Source organism: Sceloporus occidentalis, unplaced genomic scaffold, assembly GCF_023333645.1.
Source record: "Sceloporus occidentalis isolate IW3139 unplaced genomic scaffold, rSceOcc1.0.p SCAF_2, whole genome shotgun sequence".
In the NCBI taxonomy this organism is placed as follows: Eukaryota; Metazoa; Chordata; class Lepidosauria; order Squamata; family Phrynosomatidae; genus Sceloporus; species Sceloporus occidentalis.
The window spans coordinates 53,823,342-53,850,669 of record NW_028316982.1 but is presented as its reverse complement, the minus strand read 5'-3'; the positions used below and the strand labels follow the sequence as shown (position 1 = coordinate 53,850,669).

The 27,328-nt window shown below is 42.6% G+C and overlaps 1 protein-coding gene across 2 annotated transcripts in view; it reads right to left on the bottom strand.

Moving 5' to 3' along the window:
• Positions 1-27,328, bottom strand: part of LOC149318320 (diacylglycerol kinase beta-like) — a 181,931-nt gene that overhangs the window by 130,499 nt on the left and 24,104 nt on the right. For both annotated transcript variants that reach the window (XM_089509406.1, XM_089509407.1), the window contains exon 2: positions 2,649-2,986. In XM_089509406.1, coding sequence (XP_089365532.1) covers positions 2,649-2,715 — 67 coding nt within the window. In that variant the 5' untranslated portion in view covers positions 2,716-2,986. The remainder of the gene's footprint in view (positions 1-2,648; positions 2,987-27,328) is intronic.

The window sequence follows — 27,328 nt, the reverse complement described above, 5'->3', positions numbered from 1 at the left end:
GACATTTTTGACTCCTTTGGAACCCCTGGGGGCCACAAAAATAGAACTAGGGACTGCATACAGCCTACAGGTCATGCTTTGCATGAGGCAAAGCAAACTGCTGCAGCCTCTCCTAGGTTTGTGTTCTTCCTCATTAATAACTGTTCCCATCTTGAGCACAATGTGTTGTTGCTTGGTTACATGCCTCCCAGTTTTCATTTGCAAAATGTTGGACACCATAACTAGACTTTGAACTTTATCGCACACCTTTTCCCCCCCATTATGGGAACTAGAAAGGGACTCTCGGGGCTGTGCGCGACCTGCAAAAAACGGATTTTAATCACACAGCAAATTGTCCTCAAAGGGCCCGTTCCATCCCCTAGCGCCAAGCGGTCCCTGTTCAATGCTGAGGGGTACCATTTTCCTCGGTCAGAACATATAACACCCCTCAGCACTGAACAGGGACCGCTTGGCACCGAGAGACGGAACGGGCCCTTTTGAGGACGATTTACTGTGCGATAAAATCCATTTTTTGTATGTCGCGCATGGTCCCAAGAGTCCCCTTCCAGTTCCCATAACGGGGGGGGGGGGGGGTAAGGTGTGCAATAAAGTTCTTTGTCTCTTCAACACTGAACACCTACCCAGTAAGGAGCTTAAAAAGTAGGAGGCAGAGGATTATTCAAGACTGTCTCTTCAAATTGGGACCAGTTGGAGACTAGAGCATGTGTAGTTTATTTCCTCTAATTCCTGAACCTACTGAAATGCTTTTTATCAGCATCATTCTGTGTTACTTGAGAATTGGAGTAAAAAAGAAGCTGTTAATCTCATTGGCATTTCAGGGTTGAAAAGGGATTGACATATGAAGACATTTGTGCTGCTGTTTCTTGTAGTTAGCATTTCCTTTATTATTGATTGATTGATAAATTTTCTATGACACCACTCTTAGCACACATCACACTTGAACTGAAATAGGATATTTATTTGGAATTTCTGCTGGGTTGCAGCCACCTTAATCTGGCTTTGTGGAGATGGAATATGAAGGTTTTCACAGAATCTGGACTACAGCCCTCCAAGTCCCTCATCCCATCATGGCTACTATCTATGCTGACTATGTGAGAGTCTGGAAACTATAGTACAAAACCCAAGATTTTCAAGTTCTGTATTTTCCCTTTTGGTGACAAAAAGTGTGAGGTGGATGGTTTAGGTTAGTCTTGCTTTTGCCTTCATGTTACATGTATTGACTATAAAGGGTCCCAGATGTAAATAATTAAACATACTTTCTGCTTATTTCAAAGTTTACAGATCAACATTAAATGCTCGGTGTCATGTCTATCCCTTTGACCAAAGATTCAAGTTTGGTCCTGTCATAGCCACATTAGTATCATAGCTCCTTAACTGAGTGAAGAGGACTTGAAAGCAGTGTTACTTCCTACGCATCCTGCACAAACATACACCCCTCTGAGTTAATTTATCACTGTGTGGTCATATCTTCCTTTTTCTGCTATTAAAAATATTTGAGAAAAGTTATTCAATAAAATGTCTCAATGGATGGCAATTTTCTCTTTGTGTGTGTTTAAATCTCTACAGTGAGGTCTCAGATCTCCAGGAGCTGAAATGTCCCAGCAGGCTCACAGCTGAGCTGCCCTGGATTAGGAAGTCAGACCAAAAAGATCAAAATAAACTGAAATGCCAAAGGGGAAAATGCTTAAAAGCAGGAATCTGCCTTCAGATGTCTAAAGAAGTTTCTAAAAATAAACTAAGGGGACTGCTCAAATGCATAAGCTTTCCTTCTCTTAAACTGGTCATGAATGTTAAGAAGTTTGGACTAAATTCTCTGAAAGATTATGTTCATAGTGATAAGGTCAGTGGGAAAGAAATTGCTCTGGGTATTCTCACTCCATAGACTTTATGACATCCAGTCTTCCCAACCCAGGGCTGTCCAGATTATTTCAACTACAGGGAATGAAGCAGCTTTACTGCTACCAATCCCAGTTCAAAGTGCTGGAGGGCACCAGGTTGAGGAAGGCTCAATACCATTTAAGATTTGTCTACCAACAAGATGAGTAGGATGTAATTTAGAAGGACAAATTGGAGGACTGCCCCTGTTGTGTTTCTTTCATTTCAACTTAGCTCCTACAAATTACATTGTCAACTATTTTGGCTGTGGAATAGCCTTTTATTCTACTCTCTAGAATTTTTATCTTTCAGCAGCTGAGGGCTTTAGGGTAAATAGCATAGTCTGTAAGCAGATGCTTGGCTGATCTGCTTCCTCCCCACTCCCTCCTGTGAGCATTGGTAGCACACTTTCATGGCTGAACTAGAACTGTTCTGTGCTGAGTCTTAAAATGAGCTACAACTGTTCTATGCTGTCTGAAAGTACAATTCTAGGAAATGGACTAGAGTGCTCTAGAAGAGAATACTATGCACTGCAATCAACTACAAATCCTTATGGTATAGGCTTACATCTTTGGTGGTGCAAGCATCTAGGATGATATGTCATGCTACAGTACATGATGAATTGTACTATTCCATGAAAAGAAGACAAGAACAACATGCATTTTATCCCTACTGTGCCCGAGGCTGTTGACAGACTGCATTCTGCTGCCAGCATAAATAATCCACAACAAAATGACATACACTTGAGCACATAAAATAGGTATAGTACTTACACTCAGAATACTGCTGGAGCTGAGCAAACTCTGCTGGACTAAGTGTGATCCATGTGCCATCACTCATCTTTCAGGTGAATTCAGAGGAGGCAATGCCCACCTCTTATAAATGCCTTTGGAGAAACTGCACCTTTAGAACTAGACCTTTTTCTGGGTCATTGCTCCAGTTTGCATGCCAACTGTATCTGTGTCACAGCTGTTAGATGTGTATAACAGAAATCAAATTCTGATCCGCATGGAGGATGTTTTATCTGGTTTCTTCATAGCTGTCCTTACAACCACTGTGCTGAGGAGTGCCATCAGAAAAGACTTCACGAAGAATGCCAGAGTCTTCAAACCTAAAATTAAGATATTCATTTTATAGAATCGTGTGGATTTTTCCAAGGCCCTTTTTTCTGCTGAAGGCAGACATGAGCTTCTCAAAGCTTTGTTAATAATTTGGAAAAGAAAACAGATGCCATAAAATGCCTGGGCTCCCAGAAGGAAACAGGCTAGTAGTTTCATCAAGATATAGGGGCTGGAGACCAGATAGATTGAAGTTCAAGTCTCCCGGGAGTTCTCTGGATAATCTTGCATGGACAGATGTCTCTTAGCTCAACCTTCACTAAACTAGCACCCACGAGATGTACTACTACATTCCTCACCACTCTATATGGCCAGTCCCTTATGGTTTGGTAGAGAGAGATGTGCTAAAATGGAAATTACATCCTTAAAACCTGAGTGTCTGATGACCTTAGGAATGTTGTTTGGCATTAATGGGACACATACTATGTCACCCCTGCTAGAAATGAGCAGCTATGTGTACATGACTGTGACTTCTGCTACTAAACAGACAGACAGCTCCCAGATATAAACTCTTCCACAGTGTTGTGGAACCTGATGTGCCCCAGAGATTCTACAACTACAGGGTTTATAGTGATATCCTTTATTAACTTCTGATTTTCTGTGTAAATGATACAAAGCAACAGGAATTCCCAAAGATGGGGGAGACATTTCTTTGTAGATGTCATTTTCTTTGTTCAGGATGCTTATCATCATCATCACCACTTTTTCCCCCCAAAACTGGGATTTAAACCAGCTTACAATTTTAAAAGAACAATGCAATTCAAAACATACAAAATGACCATTAAATAGAATTAAACCATTACAGTTTTAAAACACATCACTCATTGAAAGAATAAAATGCACTTAACAGGAGATAAAAGCGCTTTAATACAATTAAAGCAGTACAACTCCCCCAGCCCATTCTTTAAAGATTTTGGTGTTAAAAACCTGTCTGAATAAAAATGTCTTACCCTTCCATTGGAAGTACAACAAGGAGGGGGTCATTTTAGCTCCCTTGGGAAGGGCATTCTAGAGGGCAGCCAGCATGAAAATCCTCTCTCATGCTCCCACCAACCGTGTTTGCAATGGTGGTGAGACTGAGAGAAGGACCTCTCCTGATTTCAGAGCCTGGGCCAGCTCATACAGGGAGATACAGTCTGCCAAAAATCAATGTTTTGCTATGCATGATTTTGACAATGAACACATTTCCACTGCATAAAAAAGTAGTATGTCCCAAATTGAAAATACTGAAATGAATTGCTCCATGACTGTCATTCTTCCTCCAGCAAACACTGAAAGTGGTAATGCTGCATGAGTAGCAGTTTTGTTTCAACTGATATAACTGGGTTTTCACCATAGCAGGGAAAATATAGCAGTTCTAGGCCTTTTTGTTGCACATCTAAGCTTTCTAAATGTTCTGCCATTTCAGAAATAATTATTCCTGTCTCTCCTACTTGAAGGAACAGTGGTAGCTAGTGGTTTGGCTGTCAAATGACCTGTGATTTTTAACACTGAACTTCAAAGGAGCTATCTAAGGTACTGAACCTATTTTGGGAATAGGGTTTAGCACCTTGGAGAGCTTCCTTCATGTGCAGACTGAAAACCAGAGAGGATTTATAGTCCCACTAACACAGAAGCTACCAGCTGCCTCTGCTTAGGAAATGGTATCAGTTCTGGGCTGGGCTGACAGAAAAACTAAATACAAGTAGCAATTTCCCCTCCCACCGTTCTATCCTGAGAACAGGGTGATTGTTCCTTCCTTACTGTGTCACCTTCCTACAAAGAGCATTTAACAATAAACTCCAAAATCACAATAAAAACACAATAAATACCAAAGAACATGATTAGCATGACATTAAGAGAGAAAGGCATGGCCCTGAGGTATGAAGCGTAGGGAGAGATAATCTGGATAGGCTCTGGAAACCACTAATATGAAGATGTGTCAGAGAAAAATGGAAATAGAAGAGAGCCTTCCACTGCAAAATCTAAGTATGTCTGTAGCTGTTGTTTTCAGTCCAACCTAGGCCTAAATAGCCTAAAGGCAGCAGATCCCATCTGATCTTGAAAGTTAAGCAGGATCAACTATAGTTAGTACTTGAATCAGAGACCACCAATAAGTAGGCTATATTTCAGAGGAAGGAACAAACCACCTCTGAGGATTCCTTGCCTGAGAGAACACTATGAAATTAATGGGATCACCATAAGTTGACAGGTGACTTGAAGGCACACAGACACACAAACAAAGTGGATTCATGTAGGAAGGTAGAGTGAAAGTACTTGTGTTGCCTCTCTCCTTGCCATTTCTCATCTTTCCCTAAAGCATATTATGCAGATGTGTTGGACTACAACTCACATTATCCCAACCAGCATGGTCAAGGATGGTGATTGTTGTCTAGCTTCACTCATTACTTTCTACTTGGGATGGAAGGGCACAAGAGAGAGTTCACCAAGTTAAACATAATACTGAGTAGAAATCTGAGACCCAGGCCCCATTTCCACTAGCCCATTTGCTCTGGATAGAACTGGACATATCCAGTTGCCCCCATACTGAATCTGCCTGGAAAGAAGTTCGTATTATCCTTTACCTTGATCGATGTAATTTGCCCCTCTGAAGTTCACATTTGCAGTACCACTTTAAAATGGAGCCTTCTTTGTTGTCAATCAAATTCACTTCCGCTTTCATCAAAGGTGCATATCCTACAGCCATTGGCCAACCGAATGGGTGCTTTTCCCCCTCCTTTAAAAAAAACAAAACTGGCAGCAGTGTGTACACATTCTGCCAATTTGTCAAATTTAAAAACCTCCAGGTGTGTCTGTGTGTTGTGTGTATTACCCTAAAACGACCCCATCCTGGGATTTTCTTGGCAAGATTGGTTCCGAGGAGATTTGCCATTGCCTTTGCCCTGAGGCTGAGAGAGTGTGACTCCACCAAAGTCACGGGTTTCCACAGCCTTCCCTCTGAATGCCAGCCTCTAGCTTCCCCCTAACTTCCAGCCCAGCATTTCCTCCTCTTTGGAACCTCTTCGCTTCGCTTCGCTTCCCTTCAAGCCCCATGCCACCTCCGAAGCCCTTGCCTCCCCCCATGCCATCCTCTTCCCTTCCCTTCCAGCCCAAAGCATGCACATAATCTGTCACAATAATAATAATAATAATAATAATAATAATAATAATACCTCACCTCAGAATGCCATCTCTGCATCCTCTTTCTTTGCTTTCCCTCCGATTGCTGCCCCAGAATGCCATTACATACACCAGGGGTAGGCAATCTTTTTGAGCCGGGGGCCGGGTTGCTGTCCCTCAGACAACTCGGGGGGCCGAAGCCGGAGGTGGAGCTTCCACCCTCCGGGGGCAGAGCCGCATGCCGGGGGCGGAGCTTCCACCGAAGCCCCGCGGGGAGGAGGAGGCATGTGCCCACCCTCTCCTCCTCGGTCCCTTTCTGGCCAAACACCCCCAACCTGCATTCCAAAAGACACACAACAGCACATTTGTGCATTTCACATGGCTTTACTTAACATGGCCTCTTGCATATTTCAGAGGCTTATTCCATAACCAAACCCCTTGGGTTTAACACTTAGCATGGTTTAACATGGCTATGCATATTGAACATGTCAAGGTGGTTCCACTGTTCTTGCACCAAGTGTACTTCTCAGAAGTGTGTACTTAGTCAAGGGACTTTCGTTTTTCTTCACTGCGCATAAGTTTGTAAAAATCACAGCAATTTACATTGGCCTTGCCTCAGAGGCTTTCTGATATCAATATCACCATTAAAGAATCAAAAACACACAGAAAAGGTACTTTGGAAAGTCACACTCTCTTGGCTTCAGAAACAGTGCGTGCATGCCTCTCAAGCTGACTCTCATCATCATCATCATCATCATCATCATCACACTATCATTGTCAAAGCAAGGGAGATTTTTAGCATTAAAAGCACCCAAAACACACTTTGGAAGGTGACACTCTCTCGGCTTCAGAAACAGTGCCTGCATGCCTCTCAAGCTGAGTCATATCTTCATCATCACACTATCATTGTCAAAACAAGGGAGACTTGTTAGCATTAAAAGCACCCAAAACACACTTTGGAAGGTGACACTCTCTCGGCTTCAGAAACAGTGCCTGCATGCCTCTCAAGCTGAGTCATATCTTCATTATCACACTATCATTGTCAAGAAGAAGAGGAAGAAGAGGAGGAGGACAGGAGGAAGAAGAAGAGGAGGAGGAAGAGGAGGTAGAGGAGCAGAAGAAGAGGAGGAGGAGGAAGAGGGGGGAAATGAAGAGGAAGAAGAGGAAGTAGAGAGGAAGAAGAAGGGAAGGAAGGGAAGAAGAACAGGAGGAGGAGGAAGAAGGGGAGGAAGAAGAGGAGGAAGAAGGAGGATAAAGAAGAGGCAAGGCTTTTTTTTTCTCCTGCCTGGTCTCCGATGCTTGCATCGGGGGGCCAGGCAGGAGTCCTTGCCGAGGCAAGGCTTCCTTCTCTGCCTGGTCTCCATCCCTGGAGGTGGGGCCAGGCAGAGAAAGAGCCCTCGCCGATGCAAGGCCCCACGCGGCCTGGGGGTGGAGCGGAGGAGGCAGAGGAGAAGGAGGTGGGCGGCGCTGGAGGCGGGGAGGGCGACGTGGGGCTTCCCCCTTTGTCTCCTCTGTCCCAGGCCGCGCGGCCCTTCTCTTCCTCCTCCACGCGGTGGAGGAGGAGGAGGGCAGCGTGGCCTGGGGCAGAGGAGGAGGAGGCGGCGGCGGCGGCGGCGGTGACAGGACCGGGCTGGGGCTGGTCCTGCCGCCTCCATGGGCCGCATCAGGCCTGCGGGCCGGGGGTTGCCGACCCCTGACATACACATATGTAGCTAAAGCATTCACACATTGTATCAATTTGCCAAATTTAAAAGGAAACACAAGCATTCACATATTCTGTCTCTCTCTCTCACACACACACAAATAATTTTTTTAAAATGCCACTTGCAAAGTGAGGTGCTGTGCTGGCAGCAAACAAACGAAAGGGAAATGTAGCACAAGCCGACACATTTTATCAATATGTATCAACCTGCAGAACAAGCATTCGCATAATCTGTCAAAAATAAAATTACAAAACACACACACAGAGAGAGAGAGAGAGAGAGAGAGAGAGAGAGAAAGCTGCCTGCAAGAAGGGAGGCATGTTCCGCCCTCTATCCTCCCTCTGACCTAAATCCCTCCCCTGACTTTGACCCGATCATGACCAGGGCCAAGTTCACATTTGCCGGCAGCAAGGAAGAAATGGGTCTTACAAAAAGATACAGGAAATAATCCACTTTCGGAAAAACTACTCTAAGGGGGATTTGCCCTGGATCAGGTGTGAAAGACCCTAATTCTGATGTGTTTAAACCGGTGCCAATGGGAACTTCCTACTTTTAATCCGTGTTACAATTCGGTACAAAAGCTAGTCTGAATGGCCCCCCAATTAGGATCTTAGCTGACACTACAAACCACTCCACAGCTATATGCCTATTACATGGTAGATCAAGACCAGAAAACTGAGAACAGGTGGGCTACTTTCTAGCATCCCAGACAAGAATTTAAAAAAAAAAAAAAAAGAAGTATCAGGTTAAGTGTGGCTCCCCACCTTGCTTCTCAAGGCAACCCAATTGCTATGAAAGAACAATTCTTATGAAACGGAGAAGGGTAAAAGATAGTTAATCATTGTCCAAAGAAGTTTCTCTGGTGCATAAAAGGGTGATAGAAAGATGTGGGAAACAGACACATTATCTGTAAATAGATTTAAATGGCGTATTGATGAGGGGTGGAAAATGTATATTGTTCTCCCCAGTTACGCCAATGCATTTCAAAATCTTCAGTTAAATCATACAAACCCTATACCCCATTCTGAGATTAAGCCCCTTGCTGACATTTGGAAGACTTGAATAAACCTCTATTCAGAGAGAAGGAGAGGTTAATTTTAGACATTTAGTTAGTACCCTCATGTACATTCACTGCTGGCCTAAGGTACAGACGAGATATGAGATGGAAGTTGGAAAAAAGTAGGATTAGCAGACCTGTATTAAAAACCACAGGCTTTTAGTCTTGCCAGATTTCTCTTGTAAATTTGTTCTTGTAGCATCTCTTTTCCTGACAGCCACCACCCTTCCTCTATTACAGTGGTCTAAAGCTTTATCTGCTGTATTCATTAGCCCAGGAATAAGCAAATGTGGCCCTGGGGCTGTAGGTAGAGCACCAAGCTGATTTTGTGGCTTTCCAAAAATCCCAGGCTCTCCACACCAATTTGTCCAAGCCAAAGAAGAAACGGTAATTCTCTTCTATACCCTCCAACATTTTACAGATTGAAACTGGGGATACATATGGTAAAGCAACATCACAATGTGGTCAAGATGACAATGAGAAAGAGCACACAGACTAGGAGAGGGCATCACAGTTTGCTGTTGCGTGACCCTCCTGGGAAGGGCAACCTTTCACTTCCTCCTCTAACTTTTGAATACATTGCAGGTCTCTTCCCACCCCTAACATTTAGCCTTTTAAAACCCTGTATTTCACATCTGTTTTCCTTTTTGACAGTCTATATAGCTTCTCGAAGGTCCCAGAAGCAGAAATTGGCATCTAGGTTCACTGCAGTCATCAATCCCTCTTTTGGTATATAATAATCCAACCTATTCTGGCTTCTAAAAGACTATGTGGTAAGATATTGAATATAACAATTTCTTTTTTTAAAGTATAGATCTGTACATATTATAGAATGGCAAGAACTCAAAACCAAATCCCAACACAAAGTACTTTAATTAGCATAAAGAAGTAGAATACATGGTCCAGCAAATTACTGGAAAATAAAAAAGTAAAAATAAACATGGAGACAAGAATTTAATAATTCAAGAAGCTAGCAATTTTTTAAAAAATAACTTGAACAATGTACCATAGCAAAAGCACAAATAATTTCCATCATCCAACTGGAGCACAAGAATTTTATAGCACGAACCTCAAGGAAAAAAACAGCTCAAAAGCATTTTGATCAATGTCTAATTGAATGTTATTAAACATGTTTTGCTATATGCAGAGGGATCTTGTAGCACCTTTGAGACTGAGTGAAAGTAGTTATAGCAACTGAGGAAGTAGATTAAGTCTACAAAAGCTTATGTTACAACTTCTTTCACTCAGGCTCATTACAGACGGGCCCTTCCGGCGCCCCCGTCACATGCTAGGGGTTGGCCGAGGACCTAGCGTCCACACCGGCCTCACCCCTAGCACGTGACGGGGGCGTAATAATGGTGGCGCCCTATACACATGGGCGCCGCCATTATTATGTGCCGGACGCATAGCGTCCACACGTCGCGCCCCAGATATGATGCCGCTAGTGCGCAAGTAGCACCTCGCAGTGTCACATCCGGGGCACAAGAAGAAGCGCCATTTCGGTGTTTCTTATTTGCAGTGCGGAGGAGTCGAGTGGTTTGGCTGCTGTGACTCCTCCGCACTGCAACCGGCAGCGGTGCTAGACCGCCCCTTCTGGGCGATCTGGCATGCACCTCAGTTTCAAAGTGCTGGAAAGCTTCTGGTTTCTAAAAAGTGCTGGCGGAGCATGGCTACAACACAGCTTGGACCCGGGCTGATGGCAGCCACCAGTTCAGCAGCCATTTGGTGAGTGATAATCCTCACCTTCATCCCATGTCCTGGCTCCAGCCCAGAAGGCTTGAACTGGATTAAAAAGGTGAGTGATAAGCTCCAACACAGCTATGTCTCTGAATTCTACCTCCATGTTTTGCTATAGTAATCAAGCAGCTAAGGTTGACTTAGAAATAAACAGTAAACTGTGAAGACAATGATGGCATTTCACAAATACAGAACGACCAAAGGAGAAACTAATAGAAATATTCTAAAAAATATTCCCTGCTCATTCACAGTTCAAATAATGTGTGAAATTCTGGATCATATGCAAAAATAGCATAGTTTGGCTTGGATACTGCACACATGGGTGGATGGCGGTGTGTGTGTGCTATTTGGTCTTAACCAGTAACATATCTTGGGCCATCTCAGTCTTGGGTTTGGCTGGGACTAACTAGTCCTTCATTACCTAGAAATGTCTCCATCAGCAGTCATTCCACCTAGCAGCATCTGGGCAAAACAACAAGACTAAGCACCCTGAACTCCTCAAATACCACCTTAAACAAACTTCTCAACAAATGAAATCTATGACTCTCACACAACATTTCTTCACTTGTATATTTTTCTTACCATCCTTTCCTGATTAAGTCAATGGGTTTTGAAAACTAGCATAATGTAATTTGTGCCTTTTGGTTGGTCCAATTAAGGCAACCCCATGATGTGCATTTGGTATTTTCTTGTAATTTGCTGCATAGTCAACACGGATGCTCAGCTTTCATTTTTTCAATCAAGGATTCCAGAATTCCTCAGACTTCCTGACCACATCTGGTCATTTAGCTCTTCCTTTTGAAGATCTATCTCCCGCTGTGATCACTCCACCTGGTCATTATGTAATGTCATTAGTTAACACCTGATTAAGGATATCCCTGTTTCCTTCCCCTTTCTTTCTTCTACTTTTTCCATGTCTTCAAATGTAAGCCATTATTTTAAACCCTAAACCCCTTTAAGTATTTTTGGCAGAGAGGCAGTATATAAATGCAATATACAAAAGCAAATAAACACTTGTTATGTAAATATACATGTTTGAAGAGCATGTCTTGATCAAACCAAAAGCCTACCACAGAAATGGGAAACCTCTGGTTTTTCAGACATTTTGGACTACAGTTTCCATAAACCATTAATGTTGACTGTGCTTCATCAGGTTGAATGGGAATTTTAGACCGAAACATCTGGAGGCTCAAAGATTACCAAGCTGTGGTCTATCTAGTTAAGTCTCATGTTTCCCGCAGTAGCCAATTTGACTTGTTTGGGACACCTACAAACAGGATAAGAGCACAAGATTTCAAAATAACAACCATAGAGGACCTACACATATCTAAACAATGAGAAAATCAAAATAGTAAAAGAATTCCCATATCTTGGATCAAACATCAAGCAAAATGGAGACTGCAGAAAAGAAATCAGAAGACTAGGAAAGGAAAAGAACTAGAAAGAATCTATGAAAGAACTAGACAGAATCCTAAAGAGCAAAGATTTACAACTAAACGCTAAAGTCAGAATCATCTAAGCCACTGTAAGCAATCCTCATCACAATGTACAGATGCGAGAGATGGAGAGTGAAGGAAGCAGATAAGAAGAAAATGAAATTTAAATGTGTGAAATATGGTACTGGAGAAGAGTGCTAAAGATGCTGTGCACAGCCAAAGAGACAAACAAATGAATCCTTGAGCAGATCAAACCTGAAATCTCCCTGGAAGCCAAGATGATCAAATTGAGGCTGCCATACTTTGGCCACATCATGAGAAGACATGAATCATTATAAAAAACAATAATGCTAGGAAAGGTGGAAGGAAGCAGAAAGAGAGGAAGACTGCAAGCTAGATGGATAGACTCAAGTAAGAAGGTCACAAGCATGAATTTACAGGAGCTAAGCAGAGCAGTGGAAGACAGGGGGGCCTGGAGATGTCTCATGCACAGGGTTGCCATGAGTTGTGGATGACTTGAGGGGAGCTAACAACAACAACAGCAATAACAACATTTATATCCCCCCTTAAGTCAAAAGATCTCAGGCCAGAAATTATTAGAGAGGGACAGGGAGAAGTAAAATCTATAGTAAGAGGTCAAAACAATTTAAAGCAAAAACAATTTAAATAGGTTAAAAACGTACTAACCGCATTCTTTAACCAGTTTCAAAACTGAGTTGAAGACTATATTGTTCAGGAAAGTGTTCCCAGGCATTGTGTGATTGTTTATCCAATTATTATCTGAGATCTGATATTTTATTTCATCTTTGATCTTTGATCTTTTTAATTTGTTGTCTGCTTTTTTATCTAATTCTATCCTGTATTATTATCTATTGTTTTATATGTACTTTGTAGAATGTTACCTGACACCTAATGAAACCAGAACTGTCACCAATCAGTCTTCCAAAGAGAAGGCATTCTACAATTTGAGTGCCACAGCTGAACAGGCCTTCCCTCATGTCCTCACACACTGTATTGACTTCACAGGTGGAACAGAGGAGGCTCCCCATGGAGTCTCAATGTTCAGGCCTACAAATACAGGGAGAGTGCTCCCTCAGTACTGGGGTTCCAAGCTGTTTAGGGCTTTAAATGTCATCACATGTACCTTGAATTCAGAAATTCACTCTTCCATTGTCGTTCCTCAGCAACTGGCAATCAAAGAAATTTTCCTCTGATCCTGGAAGAACTATACCAGAGTACTTGGAGGACCGCCTCTCCCCATATAATCCGCCCTGCACTCTTAGGTCAGGAGGGAGACAACTTCTGAGAGTTCTTGTGACGAGATTTGTAATAACTGCGCAGAGGGCTTTTTCGGTCGCTGCCCCGCAGTCCTGGAACTCTCTCCCTTTCGAGCTCCGCTCAGCCCTCTCCCTTGAGTCCTTTAAGAAGAATTTGAAGACCCATTTGTTTCAGCAAACTTTCCCTACCATGTCTTGAATTGTTATCTGCTCCTGTTATGCTGTTGATCGTGTTTTAGCTAGTGGGTTCTATTGATGTTTTTATTGGTTTTAAGTTAGGAATGAATGATGGCTTTTATGATGTTGTATGGTGTTATCTTGGGGGGTTCCTATGTTATATAATGTATTGTTATTGTTTCTGTTATTATTGTTAACCGTCGTGATCATTGGAACGGCGGTATATAAATAAACCTTCATTCATTCATTCATACAGCTATTGTTGACTATTAGCCATTGTTAGCTTCATCCTCCTTTAACTCTTTTATAAAACTGTCTGAGCTAAATACCATCACCACATTTTGTGAAAATAGCTTGTTGAAGATGTATGTGATGGGGAATTGAAGGAGAACAGTTCACTGGCTTTTGAAGTGGTTTCCTGACATTACATGTACATTTGCAAGCTCTATATACCTGAGTCAAGATGCTTCTATCTTCTGTTCAGTGATATAACTTCCAGAGACACAGACAAGAGGTCTGAAGTCTGGATGACTCTAGTGTGCATCAGCACAAGCAAACCACTTTTTGAAAAGGCATTGTCAAAAGGCAGACAGAGACAAAAATAGGGACAGTGATGTTGAGAGAGCACCAATGGGAAACAACTTGTGGGGAATGAGTTAAACGTCCTCCTCTAGGGCCATAGCCTTGATCCAAACTCCCCTCACCCAGCTACAGTTAGCTACAATGTGGAGTGGGTGGGTGGGTACTATAATGTGCCTCCTTTTCCCTTTTTGTGGCTAATAGCAGCTTTAAAGGAGAAATTAGGTCAAGGAAACACCAGATGGAGAAAGGGTTAACTACCTGCTCTCACATTGTAGTCCTGATTCAATTCCTACTATCACCCTTCTCCAAGGTTTGGTCCCCAGATGAATATCTCTAAAACATTAAGCAAGGCCTTGGAACTTTAGCTTAAGCAATAGAAAAATATCTTTTCTTCTGAAACTGACTTAGGGAGATGTTAATGTTGTGGTCATAAGTGCAGCCAGTTTGGCCTTTACGTCCTAAGAACAAGACTAAATTTCAAACAAGAAATCCAAAATCAACAGCACATAATACTGTTGTGTGCCGTCCCTTTACTGGCTGGATTAGGGCTGCAGCCACCTCATACCACAGCCCCAATCCAGCCTCTGGAGAGTACAAAAAGCAGCCACAAAAAGCAACTCCTTTTTGCACTCTCCAAGGAGCACCATAGCTGCGGTGGCACAGCTTCATGACGCCCCTTTGGTGCTGCATCATGTGAATGCAGCACCGGAGGGACACCATGATGGTGTGCACCTTGTACATGGCGCACACCAAAATGGTGCCCTGGGAGGGGGGGTTAGGGCATCCAGTTTGTGGACGCTGTGCCCTAATTCCACCCACAGGCTGGCACAAAGTGCTGGTATATACAGGCCCTAAGAATAAGCACTCGTGTGTGTTCCATTGATTCATTGGGCCTGCTCTAGTTGAAACAATTGGATTTAGGCCAAAACATTCAATATATATTGTGTTCATAAAATTGATTTTGACCCTGTGAGAGCCTCAGGCTAACCTCTTATGAAATTCTAAATTGGTTTATATGATTTTATCTTTTCTCCAATAACCTTTAAAATTATCCTCAAGTACCCATACATATAATGTTAAGATTGTACTGAGTTAACCCCCTACTGCAATGGATTCCATCAGTGAAACAGGAGGGGATCCTTACAGCCATTATACTCTCAAAAACTAGAGCTGGGGGACCCTCCAGAACCAATGGGGGGCACAGAGGGCTCTAGAAGGGAGAAGAAGATGGGGAGAATGTGGTGCACTTTTAGCCCACCAAATGTTTTGGACCACAATCACTATATTCTCTTACCATTAACTATGCTGGTTATAGCTGAAGATAGTTGTAAGGAAAAACATACGGAAGGCCAAAGTTTCTTAGCCCTGCTTTACAGTGTTCAGTCAACTTCTAGATTTAAGACTGAATCAAAGTATAAGATTCACATTGAGCTAATTTCTTTATTGGTGAATAGGAGTTTTCAAAGAATAATAGAATCACTGAGTTGAAAGGAACTGCAAGGACCATCTATTCTAATGCAATCCCCTGCCATGAAGGAAAACACAACTAAAGAGATGAGGAAAGATTCATAGGATTATTCAAACATTTACTTTCACACTTATGCTAAATGCATTGCACTGTTATTCATAGGCTCTCCACATCACTGGAAAACCCTAATTCCCAATTAAATGACAGCATATATATAGAGAAGGGGGGGGGGGGAAGGGAGGGAGGGCTGTTTGAGACTGGGGAAATATATAACACAAAGTCTATATATACACCAGGTCTCGTGTAATTGGGAATCTTAATTATATAGAGTTACCAGTGATGTGGAGAGTCTATGCATAACAGTATCTAGGTCTCAAAAGCAAAAAGGAAGGAAACAGTCAAGTCTATTGTCCACATGCTCAAGAGAGAAACAAGGCCTAGTCACTGCTCACAACCCTGTAAGTGACAACTTGGAACCTGAGATCCATGAAATCAGAGCCCCAAGAGACAGCTCTTTATGTTCTGATTACCAGGTGCAGAAAATGCCAACTAAAGAGACAGTGCTGAAGTACAAGGTTTGAGAAATATGAACTGTTCTTAAGTTTTTCTATTTCCTCAGCAATGGGATTGAAACATTGGGAAAGGTGGGGCATAAGGGTGTGAACTAGGATTTCAGTGATCTGTCCATGGTCCTGCAAGTCTTAGGTCTGATTCTCTCACACGTGTGTATGTATGTGCCTTCTAGATGCCTACCAATCTACAGTGACTCCATGAATTTCATAGGGTTTTCTTAGGCATGTAGGTGGTTTTGTCAGCTCCCTCCTCCAAAATATATATTACTACACCTGATATTTGTTGGTGGCCTCCCATCCAAGTTCTAACCAGGCTTTACTTCCAAGATCAGATGGCATCTGGTGCCTTATGGTATTTAGGCCAATGTGCTGGTGTTGAAATCCATCCCTGTCTGTACCGACTACTTGTCTGCTTGACTGCTTGTCTGAGGATGCTATAATGGAGTGTTTTCCTTACTGATCTGTATTCTTACATTTACCCCAGATTGTAGGCGTAACTTCTTCTTCCTGGACCATCTGCAGGTTCTGAAGTCTCAGTACAGGACATGATGTCTTCAGAATTAATATGATACATAGAAGAAAGAGAAGCTGTAGGCAAACAGTTATTTGAGATGCATCTTCCCTTCAAAGATGGTCTGTCTATTGAGAAAAAAATGCCACCAACCGGGGTCATGTTGACAAATGTTTTGAGCAAAACGACCTTCAGAATCAGGCCTAAATGAATTCATCACCTGCTAGTTATATAGAAAGGGCATTTATTTCAAGACAGCCAATTCATGTTAGAGGGAAATGCCAGGCTGTTGACACACTGCTTATGGCAGTTGACCTGCAAGGCTACTTTTGTACCCTCTTTTCTCACACACACAAATGTTAAATGGGTTCTCCAGGAACAATTATTCACTATTTAAATATGTCATAGGGCTTGCTTCACTTCAGGTTCCTTACCCCCATCTCCTCTGATTTCCTTTGTTGTTCCTTTTGTTTTTGGCAATTTATGTAGCTGATGAAAGCCCCAGGGCAACTGGTCTCTGGACATGCCAGAATTGCCCACCCTGGCTTATAAGAATTTGTACATGGTAGAGGCTAAGTGAGCAGACTAGGAGCTGGGTTCAAAGTTTGTCCCGGTTGCAAATGTACTATGTGGCCAAAACTTAACACTGCCTCCAATCTGTATTATAAAAAGATAATAACACTGACCTATCTTGCAGGACTCTTGAAAGAGATTCCTAGAGGTAATTGATGTGAAGTGCTTTGAACCTGCTAAAGTGCTATATGAAATTCTAAGTCTTATTAACATGTCATTTTGCTGTCCATGTTGGATTTTCTTAATAACTGCAGCACCCAAAGGATGCTGGTGTCAGTGATACTCTTGTTTAAGAGACAATTAAGCATCAACTGCATTCTGAGTACCAAACTGATCACAGAAGTAACATACTCCCTACCCAGAGGGCTTCATTATATCAAATGGAGGAGCTGGGAGAGACTAAATATGGGCTATATCTATATTACCCATTCCATGTCTCTCCGACTTCTCTGGAGAACAGAACAAATTTTCAAATGGTAGAAAAGATGCAGAGGAAAATGAGGTATCTGCAAAAATTGCTTGCTCCTCTTCCTCCACAGTTAGCAGATATCTGCTAGTCATATATCAGGATGTAATGTGGACAATCAGAAAAGTGACAGTTTGCATTTAAATAGCCAGGTGAGATCAGAAGCCTAGGACAGGTTTTGCTGGAGAAATGTGTGTGCGCACGTGCTGTCCCATAAAATGTGGTGGGCAACCGTGGAGGAGTAATCTAACGCAATTGGAAATGATCCCATACCATTTTGTTTTCATTTTGGGTTGATCTGGGGAAAAATTGAAGGGTCCCATCCCTGCATTTTTGAACAATGTGGTGCGATTGGGGAGTTGTGATGAGCAACTGCTGCAATTTACAGATGGGTTCCCAGAATCTCACAATTTCCAAGATGGAGATTTCTGTCAGTTTTTTTTTTAAATGTACTATATCCAAGTTCTTACTCTGCTTGTGTAATATCCACGGTGGGCTCAAGACCTCATTGAGGGAGAGTGTGTGATGCAATAGACTGGTTTTAAATTCCCTAGTGAGGTCAATTTACCTCGCATGGGCTAAAATCACATCAGGATAATGACTTGCCAGGCATTGCACCTTGAGAAATTGGAAGTATAGTGAAAAGAGAAAAATAAAAGGACATGGAACCTTTCTCTCCCCTTTGGCTGCCTTCCAGTGCAGCTGATGTGTATTGTAGTATTGCATGGATGAGAATCACAAGGACTTGCAAGGACCCTTTCATACAACACCATATAGCACCATTGGGACTAACTGAAATAAAGAAGTTGGCAGCATCCTTCTTCCTTTCATTTAGTCTCAAAGGTGCTACAAGATCTCTGTACATATTGATTCTACAAACTAACACAGCTAAATCTTTGAATTCACACTACACAGTTATAGTGCTGTGAGTCCACTTTAATTGTCATGGTTCCTGCCTACAGAATCCTGGACTTTGGCAGTTTAATGAGTGCTATTTAGCATTCTCAGCCAGACAGCTCTAGTGCCTTGCCAAACTACAGATCCCATGATTTCATAGCATGCAGTCATGACAGTTAAAGTGAAATATTAATTGTCTAACTGTATAGTGTGAAAAGGCCTGAGATGCTGAGTACCCCTTATCCTAGGATGTGCTGGTTAGGGCTGATGGGACTTGACATCTAATAATATCCTGAAGGGTGCATAGTTCTCAATCTGGTGTACTAGATGAGTAGGAAGGGAACTTAGTACTTGAACAATGCCACCAGAGAAGTATTTCCTTATGCCACCAGAGAACTGAACCAATTTTGTTGACATTTCACTGTTCTGATCTGAGCCTCCTTTAAATTTCAGGCCTAGACTGAGAAAAACAGTAAGGTCTTTCCCTCAGGGATATTTATTTATATTTAAAAAACCTTCTGCAAGTGCTATGTTTTCGCAGGATGTGTTTTCCTTTCTAGAACTAAAGTCTTCACAGTTGCTTTCCCCATAGTGCTCTCAGGGCCAGATTTTACACTTTCTTAACATTATACTTGCAAAAAGGAGGAATGAAAGGAGGGAAAATGTTACTGGGGAGGGAGGCTGCTTGGGAAAATGACTTTTTTCTTCACTGGCAGCACACACAAGTGGGAAGGGGGGATCAATCCATCTTCCTGACTAGTCTGGTCTAGCAATCCTCTAATCCTTCCCACCTACAGCCCCAAATCTAATTGATGTTTCCTGTATCCCTTTCTCCCACTATTTATTTGCTACATTTAGCAATAAATATCATGGCCTCCTGCCAGTTTGCTGAAGATGGCATGCATGGTTCTTTCTCCCTTATCAACAGGAAAAGAAAGCTGAAATGGAACCAGAGAGTAGTGCCTTTCTCCATGCCTTACCACATAATGCTTCAGTTCTCTTCTTATGGGAGAAAGTTGTAAAAGTGTGTCTTTTGTTGAACAGCTTTTTTTCCAGCTAAAAAAGGGTGCACTTTCACAATGGTCACCTGCAGAAAGACAACTAAAGTGCTACAATGTCATGTGGTAAAGCAAAGAGAAAGCCATTACTTTCCAGCTCCACTTCTGTTTTGTTTTCTCATGCAATACGGGTCTTATTCTGCCCTCACAGCAATCTTCATGATAGGTGACACTTAGAGAAAGTGATTAGCCCAAGACTAGTCAGAGAGTAGTATGTTTCTATTTCCATTTCTGGCAGGATCATTTCTACTTTTATAGTGCTATGGTCCCCCAAGAGATGTGGTTAGACAATTTTAGACTATGGACTTGATCATCTTATGGTGGGGTTTGGGTGGTTTGGACCTTTTAACTGGCACTACTTCACTTTAAAATGTGTAAGCCAGCCTTGCTACAGCTGCTTACTCTCCAACAATTCATAAATGAAAACTGGAACATGTGTGGCAACATGCAACATCAGAATATAGTCGGGATGGTATAAGTTGTTTATGAGGTAGAAAGCACAAGCTAGTAGAGTCTGTTGCAGTTTACGTCTGCCTGAGCCTACTGGGAATGGCAGGACACACACACACACATCGCTAAGGCCCAGTACAGACCGCCCAAAAAGGGCGGTCTGCTGGTGCCCTGGTTTGCTCTGCGAGGAAGCCGCAGGTTCTTTTACACTTTCTTAACATTATACTTGCAAAAAGTGGGTTCTTTTTGCTGCGCCATAATGACGCCACAGTCACCAATGGGCTTGAATGGGGTGTGCCCTCATGAGCGCGCATGGGGTGCACCCCATTGACGATAATTGAGGTCACCCCTCCATGCATATTCAAGAATGTAGATCCCAAGACCATGAGAAAGGAGAGGCAATTGTAGTTGGAAGATATACAGTTAGGGACCCTCCTGTTCATTCTGCTAAACTGGGCCATAGACCTCTGCCCCCAAAGTTCCACTGGCATTGTCCAATTGTTGCTTCCACTTATGTTAAGACTAAACATTCACCATTCCCCACTGCCATACTTTCCACTGCTGCCCCCCTCAGGTTCTTCACACACACCCTTTCCCCAAAAGGCAGTGTGGGCAGAAGACAAAAGCAGGGTGCAACTGAAAAGAAAGTTTGCCAGTAGCTGCTCAGCTCTCAGAGTGCTTGTGATGGGAAAGACTACTCCAAAATCAGAGATACAGAGGCAGACATGTTGAGAGCAGAAAATGACTTGTGGCTCAGGAGGATGCTGTGGGAGGGGAGGCAGCTTTGTTCTCCAGATTGCTAAAGCTTTCCATTGTCCTCACCCTGCAAGCAAATTAGCCAGAGAAAATTTGGAAGCGGTTATGCCGTTTTGACTATAATGACAAAAAACACACTTTGTATTCAAGTTCGTGGAAGTTCTGGCTGTACTGGCTGGGAATGTCTGGGAGCTGTAGTCCAAAAAAGGAACTTGCACAAACTCTGCTTTGAAAGTTTGTGGATTTTTTGGTTTGATGTGGTGAAGGTTAAAGAACTGAGTTTCCAAGCGTGGATCCTTAGATGTTATTAAAAAACATTCTAGAAATAAAACAAATTAGAATTCTTGGTTATGGCCCTGCTGGCTGGAGATTATGAGAGTTGCAAGCAAAACAGCCTCTGGAAACTCATATACATTTTGTAACAATTTAAGAGTGTCATCATATAAATATAAGCTACACATTGGTGATTGGCAACATCCTATGTAATCATGATGTTTGCAGTTGTGGAGGGACACACAGAGAATATAGAATTCTTAGCCAGAAACCTCTTGTGTCTCACCAAATTCATTTCAGGATTCCATAGGCAGTTCAAGTGGAGTATAATGCTATAGCTGAGCACTGTGGTAAGGCCTCAAGATTATCCCCCCACCCTGACTCATAAATACAATGGCACTAACAGTCATGTCATGCACAGTTTGCAAGTATTTTTTTTTACTGTCTTACGACTTTTTAAACACAAATTCTCCACATTCTTGTTAAGTAGCATGTATTACATGCACAACTACAAACCACCAACCAAACTCTACATAGTCCTAATACAGAAATGCAGAGGTTTCTCCTTCTGTACATAGTGCTTTGCTTTGTAAGGACAGTCATTTCTCATATTTCCTTCCCAGAACACACTCTTTCTTTCTCTCCTGCCTGTCTGGGTTTTTTTCTTGCTTTACATTCTGCTGATTATCATGCAAACACAGCCAGAAGAGGTAATATCATGGACAAGCATGTGTGTAATACACATACTTCTCAGCAGTCTGCAGAATGGTGAGGGACCAATGATTGTGCGCAGCTGTTCTGTACACATCTGCATATCCCCTGATAGGGAAGAAACAAATAAAAGCTTTGCTAGTCAGGAGGGATAAAAGATAACAGTAAAGCAAGCAGTCTTTCAAAAGACTCCACTAAGTACAAACAGCAGGGTGGAAGACAAGCTGTCAGACGTGCACCATATCTAAAGAGACAAGCCACATGTTTCTTTTTGACAACCAAAGGGCGCATCAATGAAATAAGTGGCTTGACAATACAGACTTACAGTGCTTCTGGACAGTGGACCCTACTGGCACAGCTTGAACTCAGCTGAGGAGGAAGGAAATCAGCTGGAATTTTTTCCCAAACATGTAGAGTCAAACATGCATTTAGTAGAATATTAAAATGTCTAACAAGTGACAGGTTGCTAGAAGGTTTGCTTGAAAAACTTAATTTTAAGAGTTATGAGCACTGAGTTGTTTTTAGCAGATGTTGCCTGTGATTTTGCCATGACTATTGGTATGCATATTAAAGACCATGAAAGCTGCATGCTTACTTGACAGTAAGAATTTAGTGGACGTGCACAGTATCTTGCTAGAAAACACACATTGGCCATTGTTCTGATTTGCACCATTTGCACTAATAAAGGATGACCAAAACCTGAAAAATAAGTATGGCATAAGTATGATGAGGGAGAAGGAAGGTGCAGACTAGATGTGTGTGTGTGTTGGTCTGTCTGTCTGTCTGTACAGGAGGACACTTTGCCCCTTGTGGTTTCTTCTATTGCCAAGGGACCAAAATAGGAAACAACATGTCTGGACTCCACAAGTCCAAAGGACTTTAGCTAGGACTATTAAATCTAAAAAGTGGAGAGGGGAGAGAGTAGTCATTTCTAACCACATCCTATTATATTAGAAATGCAACAACATTCTTACCCTATTGGATTGCAGCCTCACTTTGTCATACTTAAAAATAGTCAAGGCTTCCACGCCCGTGGGAATGGTGACACTGCTCCAGGCATCACTCTGAACTTTAAGTGAGCTATCAGAGGTGCTATTCAAGGATTCAGCACCTCAGAAAATTCCTTTAAATAAAAAACAAAATGGATTCCTCTAATATGGAAGCTACCAGACATCACTGATACTCAGTGGTCTCATAGACAGGAGAGGACTGAGTGGTGAGAGAAGTGAGAAAGAACAATTTTGCTCCTCTCCTACAAGATCAGGGACTGTATTCTCGGTACGAATGTGCAATGACCCCACTGCTCTCTGCAACAAGACTTGCATTTTGCCAGTGCACCAATCAAATGCTTGCAGGAATCTGTGCTTACTTTGAATACTTGGAAAAAGGATTGAAGCCATTCACACAGCAACCACCTCAGTGCAACTTCTTCCTTCTCCAGTTTACCACAAGGACCTGAAATGTATCTTTGGGCACGTTAGGCCAGTTCTGATCACTCCCAGAGCCCCAGTAGAATTACTTCTCCCATTGGTTACTGGAATTTCAACTAACAGCATCCAAGTGAGAAGCCATCAACATTGGTGGCATTCTTACCAGGAAGGGATTGCAGGAAGCCTCTGTGTGCAGGTACCGTAGACGCATGAGGATGGCAGCTAGAAGGCAGTGCTAATGGAGAAGAGGCAGAATTGGGACAATCCTTCTTGGTGTGTATACCGCATGCTGTCAAATTTCCCATTGCACATAGAGGCTCTTGACACACACAGTGGGATGGATTAGGGGAGATGGATTGCCTGAAACTTGATGAGGAATGATGCAAAACCATATATAGCGAGCTACAAAGCAGACCATACCAGACATATCCTAAACATTCATTGAGTCATGAACATGAGGTACAGTGGATAAAGGCATTCATAAGTGCAGTGTTTCTGTGCATACCTGAAGGTTTCCAAGAACTCTTAACCCTTTCTCTCACTTTTCTGACTCCATTTTAGCAGCACTTCCATCCTGCAGAAATAAAGCAGTTTGAGACTACTTTAACTGTCATAGCTCCATCCTGTGATTTGTAGTTTGGTATTCACCTCTGGTGATTCGCCAAACTAAAGTTTTGTTGGATAGCATCATGGCAATTAAAGTGGTGCCAAACTGCTTTATTTCTGAAGTGTGGATATAAGCTAAGTCATGTTTGCAAGAAAAGAGATAAGTCACTTGTCTAGCTCACATGAGCTTATTGCTCAGTACTGGGACACAGGGTGGAGGTGGGGATTATCACACACTAAATTGCTGCTGAACCACCAGCCACTATCAGCCCGGGTCCCAGCTTTCAGACTTCTAAAAAGTGCTGGTGGAGCATGGCTGGGACCTGGGCTCATGGCAGATGGTGATTTGGCAGTGATTTAGTGTACGATAATCCCCATCTCCATCCCACATCCCGACTACAGCCCAGGAGGCTGGAGCTGGTTTAAAATGCTGAGCGATAAGCTCTTATTTTGTCCACAGCTGCAAGATTTGAAGGTCTCATAATTTTATATGTTCAAAAATGATGAGTCAGACACTGATGTGTTTCTGTGTAAATTATATACCAGTTAATCTGGAACTGAAAATAGTTTAAGAGATGTGCAGACTGGCCTTAAGGAGTGCCGTAAAGTCACGACCATGGCTATCACGCCCTTTGCTGGATGAAAAAGGGAGCCACATTTTGTATCTCCTTTTTGCCCCCTGCAAAGGTCACGCAGTTGCTGAAGCCCTGATCTGGCTGTAAAAGGGGTGGCTAGAGGCCGCCCTTTGGGGCTGTCGGCATAGCCCCTTAGACAGCAATTCTAACTCCCAAATATGAATGGCTGGAGACTATTAAGATGGTGTGTTAGTGACTCTGCCACCAGAGGAATGCACTGTTGGGCATGAGGACAAAATGCCCCAGTTCTAACATGGGACATTCTGTGGGCAGGGCAAGGGAAGAGAGAAAGGAATTTTGGATTCATTGCTCTATTTCTCCCAGGTGAAACCTGAGTCTGAACATTGCTATGAACATCAATGGTGCTAACTTTTCAGAGCCAGAAAAGTTTCTCACTTGAAATCTCTCTTCAGCTTGGCTGCCTAATTCTACAGTAGTGTTGCATGTGACTACAGGTACTTTCACCAATACCTAATGAAAGATATATATTAAAAATACAATTTCTCTCTGTGTAAACTCTACCAACAGTTCAACTGTTGGAGCTACACGATTTCGCATGACAGCCTCCTTCAACCCTCACCATCTCTGCCACATATCCACTTCCTGGTAAATTTTAGTCTCTGCAGCAATCTAGGTATTCCTCTTTCAACAATAAAGGTTCAGTGTTGGAGAGGAGGGGGATGTGCTTAAACAGTGGTCACTTTAGGAAGGACATATGTTCAGATAAGTTGGGAGGAAGGGGTAATAAGCGGCACTCACAAGACATATTCAGAGATTGTCTAGGAACAGGGAAGGGGAAAGAATGTTATTTATTTATTTCTCTCTTATTCTCTCTCTCAGTTTCGAGTTTGGCGTCATGGCCCAAGGAATTTCCCGTTCTGTGCCCCTCTATTTCAGCTAATGGTAACCAAATTGGTAAAATAGTATTTTATGATTTTGTGGCTCAGAATCCACTTCATCCCATGATCTCCATGGGTGCAAAGAGGGCTTTGATCAGAGTTTGAACAGTTTTTTTGTTGAGGCCTGGGGTGTACAACTACAAATCCCAAAACAACTTGGACTACAACTCCCATTGGCCATGCTGGCTGGAGAAATCAGAAGGTTATGTAAAAAGTAACTTTGTCCAAGCTCTGAGTTTGATATAGAACTGGTATGTCTGCATGTACAGCATTTGGTTGTAATGGACAAAGCAACGGAAGACAGAAGAAGCCACGGTTTGTTTGTATGTCAATAAGCAGGATCCTAGCTTATTGGACAAACTATGGTTATAGCAAACTGTAGTTTAGCATTATGTGTCAACATGGATGGAAGCAAATATAGGTGATTTGGTTAGGTGCTCATTGATTTTATTCCTCTAGTAGATGAGAGCATTAGATAACTTTTACTGTTGTGTTGATGGCTGTTGGAGCCCCAAAGCATATTGTTTTTGACAGACTAGAAGTAGAAGCTTCAGTGCTTGAGACCATAGACTACTAGAAAGCATTTTCTCTTGATAAGCCCATTTTTTTTCCTGCCAGCATTTTTTCTGATGTAATACAGAAGGCAGCTTTTCTGGGTACAGAAAATGAGCAAGCAACCAGCAGGAAATCCCCTGAGGACAGGCTATTTTGGAAACATGTTAGATCTGGATTCACTTTCTCAACCTGGTCATCATTATGCAGTATGACAGCACATACACAGCAGGGCTTTTCCTCACCAAGAGAAAAGGCTGCATGTGGGAGTCCAGCAGAAAACAAATTGCTCCTTGTCTATTCCAGTTCCTTCCAAATAACAAGAATTTGTAGTGTCGCTGACTGCAAAACATGGGATTAAGGGGAGTTTGCACAGAATTTCTTTGGCTTCTTTGCCCAATCACCCAAAAGGCACATCACCTTCATTTGATACCTTCCAGCATCAGTAATCTTATCTCCTATACCCCAACATAAAGGATGGAGGTGGCAGTCTTATGTGAGGTCAAATGAAGCATTTGCCTCAGGTGGCAGAGAGCAGGAAATGGTGCACTGTCTGGCTTCCTCCTTTGGAGGGCCCAGTCACCACTCACAAAAGCATCTCTGGTTGTGATGCATGACATTCTAAAAAACCTGCTGACCCCATGCTCTAAGGAAGAGGAAGGCCAAGAAGCAGTAGCAATCGAAGGGCAAGGAAGGAAGGAAGAAGTGGTGATCCAGGGGATCAGGAATGAGAGAGGGGGTAGGTAGTACTGGAAGAAGAAGGGGAGTGTGTTTGTGGTGGAGGAGAAAGGGAAGGATGCTGCTTTTCCTCCTGTCTCAGGCAGTGGAAAGACTCAGGCTAACACTGTCTTGAGTTGTTGTTGTGAAAAAGAGTTGTGCTGCTATTCGCATTTCCATTTAAACTAAAAGCAGGATAAATGTTAGTGCAGCCCAGGAAATGGGAATATCAGTGTTTGAAAAATTAAACAAAACCAGATGCAGCTAGGCAAGCAGCAAATTAATCTAGATGTGTCTTGGCATCTCCTGAGCTTTCTGCCAACCTTGCTCTCATCAAACAATGTAGGCCTCCCTATTTTAATAATGTGGACCAGCATTTTCCATAACCATCAGTTTTACATCTACAAGAGGGCTTATTGTAGCTTCAAGTATCATAATCTACTGCAGCAAGTCTTGGGACCAGGCCAATCCAAAACCTTTTGCTACTTGAGGAGAAGAACAAGATGGCAGCCTCTCCCATCCCATCTACAAAACCCAACTGGACTAGCAAATGGATCATCCTTCACCACTGACAATGGGATCGTGCCTTCTGCCACAGGCTGAATTGAAGGCAAAGTTCAAGAGTTTAGAACAGGCTGCATGGCATGCGCAACTCACTCCTCCAGAGTCCAGTTGGCATTTGTGAGTTGCTGC